The sequence below is a fragment of the Myotis davidii genome, unplaced genomic scaffold (genome assembly GCF_000327345.1).
Source record: "Myotis davidii unplaced genomic scaffold, ASM32734v1 scaffold150, whole genome shotgun sequence".
Lineage (NCBI taxonomy): Eukaryota > Metazoa > Chordata > Mammalia > Chiroptera > Vespertilionidae > Myotis > Myotis davidii.
Genome location: NW_006283437.1, coordinates 1,843,951 through 1,862,753, shown reverse-complemented (window position 1 = coordinate 1,862,753; position 18,803 = coordinate 1,843,951). Strand labels below are relative to the sequence as shown.

At 47.1% G+C, this 18,803-nt stretch overlaps 1 protein-coding gene across 1 annotated transcript in view; it reads right to left on the bottom strand.

Annotated features, from left to right (window-relative positions):
* Positions 1-18,803, bottom strand: part of USP31 (ubiquitin specific peptidase 31) — a 54,361-nt gene that overhangs the window by 13,362 nt on the left and 22,196 nt on the right. Inside the window, exons 7-14 of the mRNA XM_015563887.1 lie at positions 14,598-14,761; positions 13,458-13,469; positions 11,982-12,095; positions 11,102-11,196; positions 9,125-9,202; positions 8,184-8,313; positions 4,216-4,335; positions 1,040-1,265 (exon numbers count right to left, since the gene is read on the bottom strand). Coding sequence (XP_015419373.1) covers positions 1,040-1,265; positions 4,216-4,335; positions 8,184-8,313; positions 9,125-9,202; positions 11,102-11,196; positions 11,982-12,095; positions 13,458-13,469; positions 14,598-14,761 — 939 coding nt within the window. The remainder of the gene's footprint in view (positions 1-1,039; positions 1,266-4,215; positions 4,336-8,183; positions 8,314-9,124; positions 9,203-11,101; positions 11,197-11,981; positions 12,096-13,457; positions 13,470-14,597; positions 14,762-18,803) is intronic.

The following is an 18,803-nucleotide window of genomic DNA, read 5'->3' as shown; positions in this document are numbered from 1 at the left end:
AAGCACTGGAGAGCTTTCATGGCAATATGATACTGCCATATTTTACTTGTATTTTTGCAAAAGTATTGGTTTATGAAGGACTGGAAGTTTTTAAAAAGAAAAAAACAGGTTCTTCATCACAGATACTTTGAGAAGCACTGTTTCAGAATCCTTATACAGGTGAGCCATGCAGGCACCACGTAAGTCTAGCGAGATGCAGTGCCAAACAGGCATCACAGGAAGCATTCCCAACAGACACGGACATACAGGGTCCGTCCTCCGACTACGCTGAGGCACTTCACTTCGTGTTCTCTAATCCAAGGCCAACCATTTCACATAGCAGACAAGCAGAGGTGTGACCTCACGTGGGAAAGGGGAAAGGATGCAGTAAACACCCGAGCTCCTCTTAAGGTAACAGAGTTCTGGACATGGGTGAGGATGACGATTCCATAGAGACGTGCCACTGAACCGCACACTGAAGAAGGTTAAAATGTTAAGCGTTGTTATGTATCCTTCATCACAATTTTAAAAACTGTTATCAGGGGTTATTTTTGAGTGAGAAGCCCATGGATGATGGCACTGTTCTTTCTCCCTCTCTGTAGGGTCTAAATTTCATATGATGAACATAGATGCTTTAAAAATGAAAATGTAAATGTAGCCTTGATACTAAAAGAAAACCCTTCCAAGTCCCTTTAACGATATTAGAAAAGTGCTTCACAGTCACTCCAAACCAGGGAGGCGCTAGCTCACGGGAGTGAGTGAAACCATACGTGGGGAGTGCAGACACGGTGAGGCCAGCGAGTCCTCGGGGAGCGGAGCGTGCTGCCCATCTGCACACACCACTCCCCAGTCAACCAGACGCCACTGATGGGCCCGCTCAGGACAAGGAGGGGAATTCTGCTTGCTCTTGGACAAAGATCCGGAGGATGAAGACTGGCCTCACAGCTGGCACACTGGCTACTGAAGGGGCAGCGAGGCGCTAAGGCAGAGTGACCCTGTCACAAGCAGACACGCCTGAAGGAATCATCCGCACAGACACCCGGCCCCTCGCACTGCAGACCTGTGTAGTGCCCCCCTTGCATGGTGCCATGATGATTGCACACAGCATACAGGTCATAGACGTAGTCCTCAGGGTCCCTCCCGAGTCCATAAGGTCGTCGCCATGGAGACCAATGGGATGGCAAACTCCAGCTGCTCTGGCTTCTCTTAACCACATGAGGCGTCATGTCCAGGCCAGTCAAGGGGAACTTGACCATGTTCTGAAGTTTCACACGCCTGTCTCCTTCCTGTCACAAGAAGAAAGACAAGTCCTGATGATATTTTCCTGAAAATAGATGGTGAATGGGTTCAACGTGGAACGTGGGCTCTAGCCACTGAAGTGGCTTGAGTTACCTGTCTGATGTTCCCCAAGACACACACAAATAGGGAAACAGAGTGTTTGAACTGTCTGGAGGAACAGGTTTTAAGATCACTAAACGTGGAACCAGCAATGACCTACATATAAGGGGTAATGAGACTCCCTGAGTCTCCACTTCTTACCTGATAAAGGGCTTTTAGGTTTTTGACTCACCGACAATTTCGGGTGGTTCATCCTGATACCTCTGTCACAAGGCATGAGAGTGATGGAGTGATAACACGAGAAAGACGAAGCCGGTGCCTGGCACAGACAGCCACTCACTGAGCAGTGCTCCCTTCTGGCCCGCCCCTCTAGCAGTAGTGTGAAAAGTTAACACTGATTTAGCTTCATCTATTCATTTAGTTGACAATCCTGGGTAATCTGTCTTTTCCACACATTCATAGGGAAATCCTGTGAAATCCAACTGTCAGCTGAATATTCACTGAATGTTTCCTGTGTCTGTGGGAACTTTAAAAAATTAATCAGGCCGTAAGCGGTTTGGCTCAGTGGATAGAGCGTCAGCCTGCGGACTGAAAGGTCCCAGGTTCGATTCCGGTCAAGGGCATGTACCTTGGTTGCGGGCACATCTCCAGTAGGAGGTGTGCAGGAGGCAGCTGATCGATGTTTCTCTCTCAAATCAATAAAAAATATATTTTTTAAAAAATTAATCAGGTCTGGCTGGTGTGGCTCAGTGGCTGAGTGTCGACCTATGAACCAGGAGGTCACAGCTCAATTCCCGGTCAGGACACATGCTGGGTTAGCGGGCTCGATGCCTAGTGGGTAATGTGCAGGAGGCAGCCAATCAATGATTCTCATCATTGATGTTTCTATCTCTCTAGTCCTCTCTTAAATCAATAAAAACATATTAAACTTTATTTTAAAAAAAAGATTAATCGGGCATGGATAATGGCTACCCCAAGGAGATATGGATCTATTAAGGGAAGAAATTTATTCGTAAGACAAAGGTAAGATTTGTCCTAGGTGGTCAGGAAGCTCAGGCTAAAAATTTTGAACTTTGTCCTTAGTCAAGGGGAAGTACTGAAGCTTTGAGGAGGTGATGTCATCAGAGCTGTAGGTAAAGAACTGTGTAAATAGTGCATAAAACATGGCAGAAAAAGTTGTCTAAGTTAAGAAATCAGTTAAGGACACTGCAGTTCAGCTGGCGTGGCTCAATTGGTTGAGCAGCAGCCAATGCACCAGGAAGTTGCCCATTTGATTCCCAGTCAGAGCACATGCCCAGGTTGCAGGCTCAATCCCTAGGCGGGGGTATGGAGGAGGCAGCCAATTGATGCTTCTCTCTCATCAATGTTTCTATCTCCCTCTCCCTTCCTCTCTCTGAAATCAATAAAAACATTTAAAAAAAAAAAAGACACTGCAATTGCCACCAGCTAGAAAGTACCAAAAGTCTGAACTGGCAGGGTGACAGCAAGAATGGAGAACCCTGGCCTGGTGGCTCAGTTGGACGTCGTCTCGTGCACTGAAAGGTTGCTGGTTCAATTCCTGCTCAGGGCACATGCCCTAGCTGTGGGCTCAATCCCTGGTAGGGGGCCTGCAGGAGGCAGCCAATCGATGTTTCACTTTCACATCAATATTTCTATCTCTCTCCTTCTCCCTTCCTCTCTCTAAAAATCAATTTTAAAAATCTTAAAAAAAAATGGGGAGCAGGAGACAGATGCAGGAGGCAAGGGAGAGGCGTAACCAAGCAGCGGAGGTGACTGCCAGGGCAAGAGAGAAGAGTCAGACACCCTGCGGGTGCAGTCAGGGTGCTGGGAGGGTTCCGCCGTGCCTTCCAAAGACACAGAGAGAAACAAAATTAGTCTGTGTGTGTGGAAGGAAACAGAGAGGGCTGGGGTCCCAACCCTCAACCGCTCCCCACCAATGGGCATGTGCAGTGGGAGCACACAGCTGGCCCCCAAATCTGTGTGAAAGCCCCCAGCCCTGGAGCCATGTGCAGGTCACGTGGTCAGCAGCCCTAAGCCTCTTACCCTCTCCTGGTCTCTCCATCTCCTCTGCCACGACTGCAGCCCCAGCCATCAGCACCCCTCCCAGCTCTGAGGACTGCACTGGCCCCTTCAGATCTCCTGTCTTCATTTTTGTCACTTCCAATTCTCCACACTTAAGCCCTTCGTCAGAGTCCCACTCTGCCTGCAGGGGTCTGCGTGGACAGCCCGTCCCGCCCACGCCGTCCACCTCAGCTCGCACCTTTCTCTCCAACCTGGTGCTCCAGCCAAACCAGCTGCTGCCAGCCTCTGGCATGGCCGTACTCCCTCATGGACGGGGCTCTGCACACCCTGCTCCCCTAATGCCTACCCCAATCTCAGACACAAAACTTCCTAGAGCCAGGCCTCACAGGCCCTTCTACGTTTACCTCCCGTGTAGCCCTCCTACAGTGAGGGTGTCCCGGACCAGCCTACCTCAGAACAGACAGCCATTCTGGAAAAACGGACTGACAGAGCAATGTAACACAAAGCAGATCTTCCTTGTACATGTCTCTGGCTCATTTCGCCAGCTGCACCACCGCCCCCCCCGGGAGCAGGACGCCACCCACCATGCCTTTGGGAGAAACATCACCCTCGCGCCCCCAGAAAGGAGCTCTCCTTTTTTTCTTTTTAATCCAAAGCACACTCACAAAAACTAAAACACAGCCTTTACACACCTAAAGCAAATGCTCCAGAACAAAATACAACAGCCACAGTGTGAACTGAAATGTGTAGGATTTAAAGGATCACAGGACACTGAACTCTGGAAAGAACACAAGGGGCAGGTGTGTGTCTGTAACACAGACAGGAGCACAGGATCCCAGAGACCCCCTCAGCCCACGTGCCACGGCCCGTGCTCACCTGCCGGAACCGCTTCAGGTGGACGATGAGCACGTCCGGCAGCGTCCACAGGCTCAGCGTGATGCTCCCCTGCTGCAGCTGCTTGCAGTGCGGGCAGCGCCAGGCGTCGTCGGGGGCCAGCTGCAAGCGAGGGGCACGACGGTGAGCGCCTCAGGCGAAGCTTCCTGAGGACACGGCTGCACTCGCTTCTCGGCCAGCGCCCGCAACTCAGCACCTCTCTGGGAACTGCACACAATGGCACCCACACCTGCTGACTGTCTAGCGCAAGGGTGGGGAACCTTTCTCTGCCAAGGGCCGTTTGGATATCTGTGACATCATTCGAGGGCCATACAAAACTGTCAACTTAAACATTAGCCTGCTCTATTTGGTAAACTTGCTAAATTTGGTCAAACATTTAATTAACTCACCCCTCATGCCTTGGCAGGGCCAGACCAAATGATTTCGCAGGCCTTATCTGGCACGAGGGCTGGGCGTCTCCACCCCTGGTCTAGAGGATATGACCCCAAAGCATCTCAAACTCAGTGTATTCCCAAACTCATTACCTTCCCACCAACATAGTCCCCGTTCTCCTCCTTTCCTGTCTCAGCAATCACCAGGACACCCACCAAAGGAAGACCATGGGGATTATCCCAAACCCTCAAACCCTTCCCTCTTCCTCCCGCTCTATGTCCACCTAAAGTTATTCTCTCTCTGCCGCCTCTTGTCCTGTCTCCTCCTCTCTACCCTGACTAACCCCTCCTGAATTTGAAGTCCTCACTCATTCTCTTACCTGGACATCACCACCCTCCTAACGGTTCTCTCTCCCCCAGCACTGAATTGCTCAACAATGCTCTCCTTCTGCCATCAACACAATCTTTGTAAATGTCATCTACAACTATTTGTCAACTCTGCGGGCCAGGTTTCAGGATGGGGACATGTTAGGTTCCAGGGGCTAATAGGTGAGAGATTCTTGAAATCAGACTGCATCAGATCTGGGACCACATTACAGTGAAGTAAGGAAGACCAGGGGAGTGGGGGGCCCTGCCCGAGACGGATGAGAAAGAAGCCAGGACAGATGGTGGGAATGCCTATTTTTAAGGGAAATATGTCCAGAAACCACCAGAGCCTGAGGATGCAGAGGCAAAAACCAGGGAAATTGGAAGCACTCCCTTTCACGAATACCACAAAGGAGTGGTGAGGACGGAGGGCTGTTAGTACCAACCCTGCGGAGAGATCAAGTGTAGACTGAGAACTTCAAGAGCAGAGTGAGGAGTGTGGCCAGGCAGATGACGAGGGCTTGGGGAGGGAGAGAAAGGTGCTGGGACACTAATGTGCAGTTGGGCAGAAAGGCGGAGGAGGGCTGGCAGCCAGTGGGAAGGGAGCAGAGTGGAGGGAGTGCTTTCTCACAAGGAGAGCGTCATGTCTGGAGGAAGTCTGGGGGGGTGAGAGTGCATCAGAAGGTTAGACTGGAAGGGCCTCCTCTGTCATCTGGCAAGTCCACCTTTGTGACACAGGAACAGTCCGCACTCATGACCACCCAGCCCAGTGCATGTGGTGAAGCAGCTTTAATTTCTGACACATCCCAAACAATCCTTCTGTAGGAGACTAAGAATGCCGTGAAACATCTAACAGCGACGCCAGTCTCCAGAACACCTCTCTGATGCCTGCACTTATCGAGCTGTACACTGCTACTGAGAGCTCCCGACTTGCACACCACACAGATCGCTGCTCTAGCTTCTGCAGGCACACAAGGGGGGCTCTCTCAGCAGCAAGCTGTTCCAGTTTCAGACAATTCATTACCAAGTTCTTCCCTATGTTAAGACAGAATAATTCGCTGTAATTCCAATCTTTAAGTTCTGCTTCTTAAGGTAAAATTAAATCCACTTTCTCCTCCACAGGATGGTCCTTAAAGTGCCTGAGTCCTTCAGGCTCCTTCTTCAAAATACATGCCGCCCTGTTTTGGTTTCCAGGTGTGCATTCCTATCCACTCACTCGGGTTGTGCCTGGTCTGCCAGGGTCTTATCAGGGAGCACGTAAGCTGATGGAAAGAGCGGTGCCGTCACTGTGAGTTCTGGACAGTGTCTAACGCAATCCTTACGACACTGCTGACCAATGTTGAGCTTGCAGGCAACCACGTCCAAAGTTCCTGTCACACAGCCTCCTGCTGGCCAGGCCACACCCCCTCCTCTCCTACGCTGCACTGTAGTTTTTGGATCCATGACTGAACTCCCCAAGTGACCCCCATTTACACATTCTTCCCAGTGCATGCTGACTGCGTGCTCTCCATGTGCCTGGCTCCACAGTGGACACTCAGGATTACTCAAAGACCAGCACAGTCTCTCCCCTCTCTCCTCACCCTGTGCTCCAGTTACACTGGCTTCCTTTCTGTTTCTCAGCCATGCCAGTTCCTTCCTCACCCATGCCCTCCGCTTTCTTTACTTCCTTGTTTGATGGCAGAAACACTGTCTTTCTTGGTCCCAGCCAAATCCCCAGGACCTAGTGCAGTACCTAGCACACAGTATGTACTCAATAAACATTTACTGAATGAATGAATCCCTACCCTATATAAAAAAAGGGTAATATGCAAATTGACCCTAACAGCAGAACGACTGGTCACTATGACGTGCACTGACCACCAGGGGGCAGATACTCAACACAGGAACTGCCCCATGGTGGTCAGTGTGCTCCCACAGGGGGAGCTTTGCTCAGCCACAAGCCAGGCTCATGGCTGCGAGTGCAACGGTAGTGGTGGGAGCCTCTCCTGCCTCCTCGGAGCACTAAGGATGTCCAACTACAGCTTAGGCCCAGGAGGAGCGGGCCTAAGCTGGCAGGTGGACATCCCCCGAGGGCTCCTGGGCTGCCAGAGGGATCCCGGACTGTGAGAGGGCACAGGCCAGGCTGAGGGGACCCCCCCCCCCACCGAGGGCATGAATTTTCATGCACCGGGCCTCTAGTGAAAATATATCCTGCTAGCTTGAACTCATCCTTCCCAATCAGTGAGACGTTCTGTAGAATACCAGTGTTGCCATCTAGTTAGAACACATGTGGTCACAGTGACCTGGGGATGTAGTCCAGGCTGACCTAAGTCTCCATCAGGGACCTCCAAAGAGGAAATGGTGAGAGTCTCCTACATAGGCAAACGCTTCACAACTAAAGGTGTACAAACAGTGGCTGAACGAGCACGTCTCTGAAATTCAGCAGAGCCCAACCATCAGAAAGAAAGGAGCGTTCAAGTCCTCTTCCACCCAAAATTGCATAACTCCCTATGTATGTAGAGTGAACAGTAACAATCAGTAGTCAAAAGTCTGACCTGACCCTAGAGCGTCATCCCGATACACCACGGTTGCAGGCTCTATCCCCAGTCAGGATACATACGAGAATCAATCAGTGAATACATAAATACATGAAACAACAAATCCATGTCTCTCTCTCAAATCAATTTTTTAAAAATTTAAATAAAAGTTCTGATCCTAAACATCACCTCAAGATGAAGTACAAGTGTTTTAATCAAGGTTTCTCAAGGTGCACAAACCTGGAGAGATTTAAAAACCACACAGGCTTGAGCCCTGTCCACAGAGACTTGTCTATCTGTCATCTTACATGCAAATACTTACCAAATCCCTACTATCTGCAAAGCACTGTGCTAAGTGGTCCAAAGACACTGCCCAATAGAACTTTGTCTATATGTACACTGTGTCTACTGAGCACTCAAAACTAAGAAACTGAACTTTCAATTTTATTTAATTATAATTAATTTAGATAGGTTCTCACACCTATGTTCTTAGTACCAAACAGTTGAGAATCACTGTTCCAGTTACTAAGGAAAATTATTTAAAACCCTACACTAAAATACCCATACGTGTGCAGAACCTATGTAAATGCAAAACGACCAGGAAGTTTTCTGGGACATAATTTGTTTCTTTGTTGTCACCTTGCTATGCCCCCATCCCTACCACCGCACCACCCAAGAAATGCTGCCCTGCTCTTACCCGCTCCTCTTTGGTGTAGAGTTGGAAACACTGGGATAAAGTGCAAGTTTGAGGCTGATGATGACGCTCCCGTTGCAGGCGGACACTCTCTGCATCAGGGATATACTCATCTTCAGTATTTACAAACAAGCTGCCATTGGGGGCAAAGCATTTATCAGGAATATCTTGCAAAACTGACACAAAATACAATCACAGCTTCACAGCATAAATATAATTTCATAAGCAAGAAGGTCAATGTGTAAGAAAGCAATTTCCCATGTTCCAAAGTGTTCTTGAAAAATTCTCTATCTATAAAATTATTTTCAAGAAGAAATAACTTGCCCTAACCGGTTTGGCTCAATGGATAGAGCATCAGCCTGCGGACTGAAGGGTCTCGGGTTCGATTCCAGTCAAGGTCATGCACCTTGGTTGTGGGCACATCCCCAGTAGGGGGTGTGCAGGAGGCAGCTGATCTATGTTTCTCTCTCATCGATGTTTCTAACTCTCTATCCCTCTCCCTTCCTCCTTCCTCTCTGTAAAAAATCAATAAAATATATTAAAAAAAAAAAAGAAGAAATAACTTGGAGCTAGTTTTTTTTGGAAGTGGCCATGAACTATGCTAATTAATCCATATACTCTTGTCCTTTGTAACTAAGGGCATGCATCTTGCCTAACTTACTAGAGTGAATGGGCCTGTAATACAAATCAAAGTAATTGGACCTACAATGAACACAGACACACACACACACACACACAAGAATATATAGCTTCTATCTCATTAGCAGCAAACAACAGAATGTATAGGAGAGAAATAATAAACTGCTTAAATAAAGGATTAGCAACACACCAGACACTAAACAGTTAAAGAGAAATTTGGGTTTCAGCTAATTTGAAAGATCAAAGGCATGCTTTGAAAATAATTAAAACAAGGACTCTATAAATACTAAGTAAAAAATACTCACAAATCTTTTGTCTCCTTGTCCCATTCTACCACTAATTTCACATGAGCAGTGCCCCCCGGTCCACACGATTTTAATGCCCTATAGATAAAGGGGATGGGGAGGGAGGGGAGTCACATGTTATTTTCTAAATAAATTATTTTACTTAAATATGGTCATACTATCTGAAATCTGAAATCATGTGATTTCTGAACATCATCATCATTCCCGATCAGAAAAAGTTTCTACTGAGACCATTATAACAACCTCATATATAATAAGTAGGTTACAGTGGAACTAAAAAAACCCTTAAATTAAAATTGCCCAGTACAGAAATAGGCATTGGAAGAAATTTAGAATCCTGTTATAAGCTATCCATAGTCACTCTTAGATGTTCTTTAGAACCTTTCCAACTCTGTGTCCAATTTCTCACCAACCCAAATAGAGACAACAGTCCCTCTGGGAACAAAGTCTGCTCCTGCACCCCTTCCCCATAAATCATGCCTGTCCTTGGACTCTGTCTGCGCCAACCTGAACTTCCACTAAGTCCTGCTAGTGCTCCACCTCCTTCCTTCATAAAGCCCCACTGAGTGCCTTGGCACAGTTCATCTCCTGAAAAGCTCAGGATTCATAGTCAGTATTACTGCCCTAGCCGGTGTGGCTCAGTGGATAGAGTGTCAGCCTGGGAACTGAAGGGTCCCAGGTTCGGTTCTGGCCAAGGGCACATGCCTGGGTTGTAGGCTTGATCCTAATTAGGGGGGGTGCAGGAGGCAGCCGATCAATGATTCTCTCTCAGCACTGATGTTTCTATCTCTCTATCCCTCTCCCTTCCTCTCTGAAATCAATAAAAATATTTTTTTTAAAAAAGAAGAAAAGGATGTACTTATAAAAAGGAATGTTCAGAGAACACAAAGGGAGCCTTTACACACACAAAAAAAAATACTCAATATTACTCATCTAATCTTCTTATGCTTTGAAATGTTTTGAAGCATTATCTAATCTATTAATTTTCATCTCTAAAACCAAACAGTGACTTGCCCCAGCTGGTGTGGCTCGGTTGGATCGTTGTCCCATATACTGAAAGGATACAGGTTCGATTCCCTGTCAGGGCATGTCCAGGAGGCAACCAACTGATATTTCTCAGGTTGATGTTTCTCTTTCTCTCTATCTCTCCCCGTCCTTCCCTCCTTCCCCTCTCTATGATCAATAAAAACAAAAAAATGTTAATAACAAAACCAAACAGTAACCTGCTTTCAAACAGAACCACATTGTTGACTTTTTTGAAATACTGAAATGCAGGCACTACAACATTTGTTGAAAAAAATCATAAAACAGTAACATGAGTTTTATATTTATGTGTCATATACATATCATTATTTTAGTACAGTGAGTGTTGTAATATAAGTGTGTAGAAAGTACAGGGGAAGTGCAGTGCAAGAACAATTTGACCACAGGGGACGGATGGACAGTGTGAACAAAGGCTCAGAGGAAAGAAACTGTCAACACATGTCAACACATGCAAAGGCACATGAAGCCGTGCTGTGTGTCCAGCAGCCCGTGGCACTCTGCCACTGCCGAAGGGCTAGGCTGGTGAGAGAGCAGCAAGCAGGCCTGACAGAGGCAAGGAGTCAGCCTCAAACTGAAACACGTCCGGCACTGTGGAGCCTGGCTTTGTCTTTTACAACACAGGTCACCCTGCAAGGACGGCAGGGGAAAGGGGCATGATGAGAATTCTACTTCGGGAAATGTCAACCTTGGTGACTATGAACGTGTCATTTTCTGTAGTCCTGGGATATACAGCAATTTGCTTTCCTTCACATGAGTACTCCAGGCTTTTCTAAAAAGGATCCTAAAGCACATGATATCCTAATATGAGTCAGAAGTAAAATAAGTACTTAATTTCTAATGAGCCCAAAGAACACACTTCTGTGGAAATCATACCAGACGTCACTAGAAATCACACATGTGCGCTTGTGAAATTCTAGAAGGTGATGTCTTTACCTTTCTACCGTTGGGTGGCACAGTGGCTGCTCTTCCTGGGGCAGCAAGTATGTTATTCCCACCACACTGACCACACGCAAACTGAAAGGACACACCTGCAGCAAATGGGGAAGGAGAATTAGGCTGAATTTCTCCTAAGGCAGCGGTTCTCAACCTGTGGGTCGCGACCCCTTTGGGGGTCGAACGACCCTTTCACAGGGGTCGCCTAAGACCATCCTGCATATCAGATATTTACATTACGATTCATAACAGTAGCAACATTACAGTGATGAAGTAGCAACGAAAATAGTTTTATGGTTGGGTCACAACATGAGGAGCTGTATTTAAAGGGCCTGAAGGTTGAGAACCACTATCCTAAGGGCATCTGATCACAGTGGTGTTTCCAAACCAGATTAGAGGGGGGAAACTTTTGTAAAATGCTCCTCCATCATGTTCCATTAGGTTGTTGAGCTGCTCTAATACACTTTAAATATCATTTACCCAAATACAATTTACACAGCAAATACGTTATGCAAGACAGGTAATATGTGGCAGCCGTGGAACATTAACTTAATGTCAGTTTCCCATGGATACCTGACCACTGAAATCCTAATTTTGAAAATACATAGAGAGATGTTCTACAAAGTCTGTCCAAGCAGATCATGTGCTAACCATGATTAGACAAACTTGGGAAACTTGCAGCGGCAGCTCGCGTCACAGAACGAGGGCTAAGTCCTCGTCCCAGAGCCCTACTGGAGAGCTCTGCACCAGGGCTTACGAACCCTCCAGTTCATGCCCGTCTTCCCTAGAGCAGAGGCCTGAACTCCGAACTGCCCTGCAGAGACTGCTTCTTCGCTGGTACACACGCATGCTGGGCTGGAATACCAGAGCACGTACACACCTGAATGCAAACCGTGGGCCTCAGGAAATATTTCATCTTCTCCAAGATTTCCTTCTGCAGCAGGTCCCAGGCTACTGTCTTCTCCAAGTGCAGCACAAAAGGCTGTCCAAACCTAACACACACAACCATTTCAATCACCTTAAATTATAACCATTCCTTTAGCTTTATTCCTTACTCATGATCTTTTTAAAATACGTTTTTACTGACATTAGAGAAAGGGAGAGGGGCAAGGAGACAGAAACATCGATGAGAGAGAAGCGTCAATCAACTGCCTCCTGCATGCCCCCTACTGAGGATCAAGCCCACAACTGGGCCAAGTGTCCTGACCAGGAATCAAACCAGTGATTTCTTGGTTTATGGGTAAACACTCAACACTGACCTTCTTAAATGGAATCACTATGTAATTGGTTTTAGGGCTGTTCTCAGTATAAAACAAACAGGAAATTTAATATAACTCTCATAAGTGGATGAAAAAGTCAGAAGAGAAGCTGAGATTTCTAAATGAAATTTAACAGCTCATACATCAAAATGGCTTCTGGGGAGCATGAGGCTAGGATATTAGGAAGCAAGACACAGGATCAGTGGAGACGATGAGGAAAGAAGGCAAGAGTGGGCAACAGTCTGAAACAGCACAGGTCAAACAAGCAATGGGTTCCTGCCAGAGGAGCAGACAGGACTGCAGGCCTAGCAGGCAGGCAACCAGGGAGAAGCCACATGGCCCCTGCGGGCCAGGCTGCCAGGTGTTGGAGAACAGGAGGCAGTGCCTGGCTCTAGGCTGTGGCTGCAGGCTACATCACCGAGGGAGCTTTACACAAGGGTGCCCGAGTGCAGCCCCCAAGATCCTGCTGCAGTCACTCTGGTGGATGGCTCAAGCACTGAGACTTTTTAGACGTTCCCCAGGCGGTCCTCAGCCACGGTGGAGCACCGCTGGCAGCACCGCTGGGATGCCCTCACTCCCCAAGCTCCAGCCGTTCACACCTACGTGCTGTGTGCCCTGAATGTGTCCAATTCATACACCCAGGTGTTTGTTCAGCCAATTCCCTCAGCCCGGAAAGCCTTCCCAGCCTGCTCCTCGGCTAGGCCCCCAGAGGTGTCCTTCTGCGGAAGCACCTGTCGGGTTGTTCCCTGTCTTGGCACCACAGCACTAACTTCCAGTGCCTGATCGTTCTTCTGCCTCCACCATGCACTGTGACTATCTGGCGGAAGGAAATGTGGTCTGCTATCTTAGTAGGCTATAACACAGTAGATGCTGAGTGAATGAGTGAGGAGGAATCAGACAAACCCTGACTCAGGCCTAGCAGAGGTGCTAAGATCACCAAGAAACCCAACTACTAATACAAAGTTTATTCACAGCGACACTCAACCGTGAACCAACCTATCTGCCTAAAAATGACTGTGACGTGAAGTTACAAGCACATGTAAACCATCTGGCCACATTTTCAATGACAATGTCTTCACTTCCAAGAGACTAACATCCTTTCCCTTCTGTCCCTTACACATGCCAAGCTCCTCTAGGCTCAGCGTCTTTGTACTCCAAGTCCCCTCTTCATGAGATCCTCTTCCCCAGAGGCTCACACAGCTCACCCTCTCCTCTCAGACTCAGCTGCTGCAAGAAAACCCTCCCTGACCACCCTCCCTAACAGTCCCCAATCCCAGCACACTCTATCATCCCAGCCAGTTTTAAAAGTGGAAAAGACTGAGTTAAATGTGTTTACTTGCTTGTAGTCACTGTCCTAATCAGGATGTAAGATCCTGGGAAGGCAGATCCTGTCTGTCTGTCTGCTACATAGCCCCTGTGTTTACGGTGCCCCACACACTGGCAACACTCGAGTATTTGTTAATGAGCATCAAAAATACACAAATCAACACATTTTGCATTTACATTAATTTAGCATCTTTAAAAAAGGAATTTATTCCAAAGCAACATTTAAAAAGGCTAATATAAATGCTACCTTGACAAAGAGTAGAAATAAGTGCCTTCCTCCCTAAGCAGGTCCACACCGTGCTTACCACTCCGGTGACATCACTACTGGGAGAAGGCTACTTTAAAAGACATCGTAACTCCCGCAGAGGGAAGTTCTTACAGAGGGAAGACCCAAGAGATTTCCAACTCCCAGCTTTCTGGCTTACGCTACTGAACGAAGAGTGGCGCGCACCACTCAGGGAACGCTGGAGGGCTAGGTGTAGGGAGAGCTCAGTCTGGACCCCAATATTGTGATGTACATACCATCCAAGCAGATTTGTTAAGAATTTAAAGGAGAAAAGAAAAGCTGTTAAGAAAGCAGCTGGATCTAGGTGTATAGGTCTGGGGCCACTAGAGGAGCTTGTGCTGGAAATAGACATATGACAGGAGCCTTAAAAACTACCATGAGCTTGAAGAGCCGTTCTCACTCAGATTCTATCATCGTAACTTTATATTCTCCCTCCCAATCCCTCAAATCAGGTCAACTTACACACATATTCTTTCTAAACATCAGAATCAAAAATTAACTATGAAAAGTACGGATGCTTTTATCCCTACTTTTGAAAAGAGGAGACTTTTCAAAGCCTCCGCAGTCGCGGCCCGTGCTTGGACCTGTGCTGGGTGCTGGGTGAACAGTAGAGACCAGTGGAGTGCCCGGTGCAGGCGCGGTTGCACACCAGCAGGACGATCTTGTCACTCTCTGCTCTCGTCACGGGCAGCTCCACTTTCCCCTGCTTTGCTGCTGCATGTGCAGAAGACAGTCTATGATGGGCCAAGCCAACTGTTAAGTGGTTCAGATTGTTGTTTAAGTGAATTCCTGAAATAAAATAGAAAAAACTTACTTCATCTCTTTAAAATTCTTTTCCTTCATTCATTACAAAGTAATTTACCCAATAGAGAAATTAAGATGTTGTCATTATATAATTTAAACTGCAGTTGAAAGAAGGAACAAATGATCTACTCTGAGATGACTCATCTAGCCACTCAGATAACTTCTTCAGCATCATTTTTAACCTGGCCTTTCCTGCCAGAAACTGAAAAATTAAACCTCTTATCTTCAGTGACCATTAGGTCCAGTGTGAGAAGGGCAAGTCTGCAGAGATGACTCACCACAACAACGTAAAGTGTGGCCATGCGTGCAACCAGCAACCAGATAAACTTTTCAAAAAGTAAAAAGTAAAGGCTAATACAGTGGAGTGATCTTCAATATTCCAATGATGCTTTTTCTCCCTGATGAAGGGCCAAACTTGTAAGAAACTACACTTGCCCTGACTAGGTGGCTCAGCTGGCTGCAGTGTCGTCCCCTGCACCAGAAAGGCTGGGGTTTGATTCCGTCAGGGCACATACCTGGACTGGGGTTCGATCTCTGGTCAGGACGTGTACGGGAGGCAACAATTGATGTTTCTCTTTCACATCGAGGTTTCTCTATCTCTTTCCCTTCCTCTCTTCCCTTCCTCTCTTTCTAAAATCAATAAAATAAAATTTTAAAACAAACCAAACAAAAAAACCATGTCCTAGGGTAAGGATTAAAAAAAGAAATTCCATTTAACTAGATTCATAGCAACCAGAGACCTTTAATGCAATCACCTAAACCAGTGGTTCTCAACCTTGGCCGCACATTAGAATCACCTGGGAATCTTTTTAAAATCCTGATTTCTGGGCCTCACCCTCCGGAAATTCTGTTTCTTTGTTATGGGGTGGGGCCATAACATTAGTAACAAAGAAACAGAATTTCTGGACGATGAGGCCCAAGTCAGGATTTAAAAAAGATTCCCAGGTGACTCTAATGTGCAGCCAAGGTTGAGAACTACTGGCCTCAACCTTAAAGTGAACGCAGATGTGTGTTTGGCAGGCCATACCAACTGCTGAAAGCAGAGTTGTCAAGCAGAGGCACTAAGCCAGCTGTGGGCAAACTACGGCCCGCGGGCCGGATCCGGCCTGTTTGAAATGAATAAAACTAAAAAAAAAAAAAAAGACCGTACCCTTTTATGTAATGATGTTTATTTTGAATTTATATTAGTTCACACAAACACTCCATCCATGCTTTTGTTCAGGCCCTCCGGTCCAGTTTAAGAACCCATTGTGGCCCTCGAGTCAAAAAGCTTGCCCACCCCTGCACTAAGCAATTCAGCACCAAGCAACAGCCCTGCATTCAGTAGCAACTCAATAAATGCCTGATAAAGCCTAAGGAAATGATACGCCAACTGGATAATGAAGCCTACCACCACCTAAAATATAGTAACATCACCAGGAGGAGAATAAAACAAAAAGTATTTACACAAAAGTATTCATAGCAGAAATCTGGCAATAACCTAAATAGCCAGTAATATGTGACTTGCTGAACCTACTAAGATATATCAACATTATAGCAATTTAAAATCATGAATACACAGTCCTGGCCAACTGGCTGAGTCGGTTGGCGGGTTGTCCTGTACACCAAAAGGTTGCAGGTTTGATTCCTGGTCCAGAACACATACCTGCAAGTTCAATCCCTGGTTGGGGGCATATATGGGAGGCAACCAATTGATGTTTCTCTCTTATATCAATTGTTTCTCTCTCTCTCTCTTTTCTCTAAAAATCAATAAAAACATATCGTCAGGTGAGGATTAAAAATGATGAATACATAGTTAATAGCAAAATAAATTCCAGATAAATTAACGTTTTAAAATAAAGAACACAAGAACTATCCTGGCCTGTGTTGCTCAGTGGTTGAGCATCGGCCCATGAGGTCACAGTTCGATTTCCAGACAGGGAACAAGCCTAGGTTTCCGACTCGATTCCTAGTAAGGGGCAAGCAGAAAGCAGCCAGTCAATGATTCTCTCTCAGTAGTGATGTTTCCATCTCTCTCTTTCCTTCCTTCAATAAATGAAATAAGTAAATTAAAAATTAAAAAACGACAACACAGCCCAGCCAGTGTGAATCAGTGGTTGAGCATCGACCCATGAGGTCACAGTTCGATTCCCAGTCGGGGCACATGCCCAGGTTGCGGGCTGGATCCCCAGTAGGAGGCGTGCAGGAGGCAGCCAATCAATGATTCTCTCTCATCACTGATGTTTCTCTCTCTCTCCCTTCCTCTCCGAAATCAATAAAAACGTGTTTAAAGAACAATAATACAAGAACTAGAAATAAGGAAACACTGAGTTTTCATCAAGCTATTAGAGGGGAAAAATACTTTTTAATGTTGAACACCATGAAGAAATCACAAAAGAACAGCAGATTTCAGTTCCTAACCATTTTAAACTTTAGTGTAAGGAAGTAAAAGTAATAGAAGTCTGAATCTGAGGCAACGAATGGCCTCATTTCCCAGGCTCTTGGCAGAAGTGAGGCTGGGAAGACCTGTTCTGCTAAAAGTAATCAGGATTCCTAGTGCGATGAGGGGATACCCATCAACTACAGAGGTCGGCTCTGCATTCAAAGTGCAGGCCCAGCACATTATTTTTTCAACCATGTGAGCAGCAGACACGTGAGCAGCACTCTCTTGTCCAAGGAGCATCAGCCCCGTGAGCAGCCTGCCTCAGGCCTAAGAGCAGCAGCCTCATGTGGCCTGCCCTTGTCCAAGGAGCAGCAGCTGTGTGAACGGTCCGCTTCCCCGTCCGAGGAGCAGCAATCACGCGAGCAGTCCGACCTGTCCAAGGAGCAGCAGCCACACGAGCAGTCTACCTACATCTGAGGAGCGGCAGCTGCGCACAGCCCGCCCCCATCCGAGGAGCAGCAGCAGCCCACCCCGAGCCGGGGAGGAGCAGCCACATAAGCAGACCGCCCACGTCCGAGGAGCCGCAGCCCTGAGCAGCATGCACCGGTCGAGGAGCAGCAGCCACAAGAGCCTGCACCTGTCTGACGAGCAGCAGCCAGGTGAGTGGCCCGTCCCCGTCCGAGGAGGAGCAGCCACACGTGCAGCTCACTCCTGTCCAAAGAGCAACAGCCATGCAAGCAGCCCACCCCTGTCGGAGGAGCAGCAGACTTGCAATCAACCAGTCCAAGTCCAAAGAGCGGTAGCCCCACAAGCAGCCCACCACACCAGAGGAGCGACAGCAGTGTGCAGCCAGCCCCCATCCAAGGATCAGCAGCCACGTGAGCAGTCCGCCCCAGTTCAAGGAGTAGCAGCTGCATGTGTAGCCCGCCCCATCCAAGGAACAGCAGCCTCGTGATCAGCACACCCTCTGTCTGAGGAACAGCAGCTGTGTGTGAAGCCTCCCCTCACCAGCCAGAGGAGCCACCACAGCTGTGAACAGCACCCACCAGAGGAGCTGCTGCCAACTGAGGAGCAGCTGCTACCACAACCGCCTGAGGAACAACCACAGCCCGAGGAGCCAATGCCACCCAAGGAGCAGCCCCTGAAAGACTCAACAACTAGATATGTCGGTGAGATCAAACATGGGTAGACAAAGAAACCCCCAAAGGGAAGAAAAAGAGGACTCACCAGGAAAGCAGCTAAGAAAAACAGAAGCATGCAACATGACGGAAAAATAATTCAGATTAAGGGTCCTTGAATGCATAAACCGGTTGGAGAAAAAAATCAACAACTTATGCAAGAATCAAGAAGAAACAGATGAAAAATCAACAACTTATGCAAGAATCAAGAAGAAATGGATGAAAAAATCAACAAATTATGTAAGAATCAAAAAGGAATGGATGAAAAAAAGTCAATAAATTATGTAAGAACCAAAAAGAAATAAAGAGTGATATAGCTGCAATAAAAAACACCATTGAAAGTTTCAACAGTACACTAAGAGAAGCGGAGGACCGAATTAGCGAATTAGAAGACAGGGAAGTAAAACACACCCAAACTGAAATGCAATTGGAGAAAAAAATTAAAAGACAGGAGGAGAGCCTAAGGGAGCTATGGGACAACATGAAA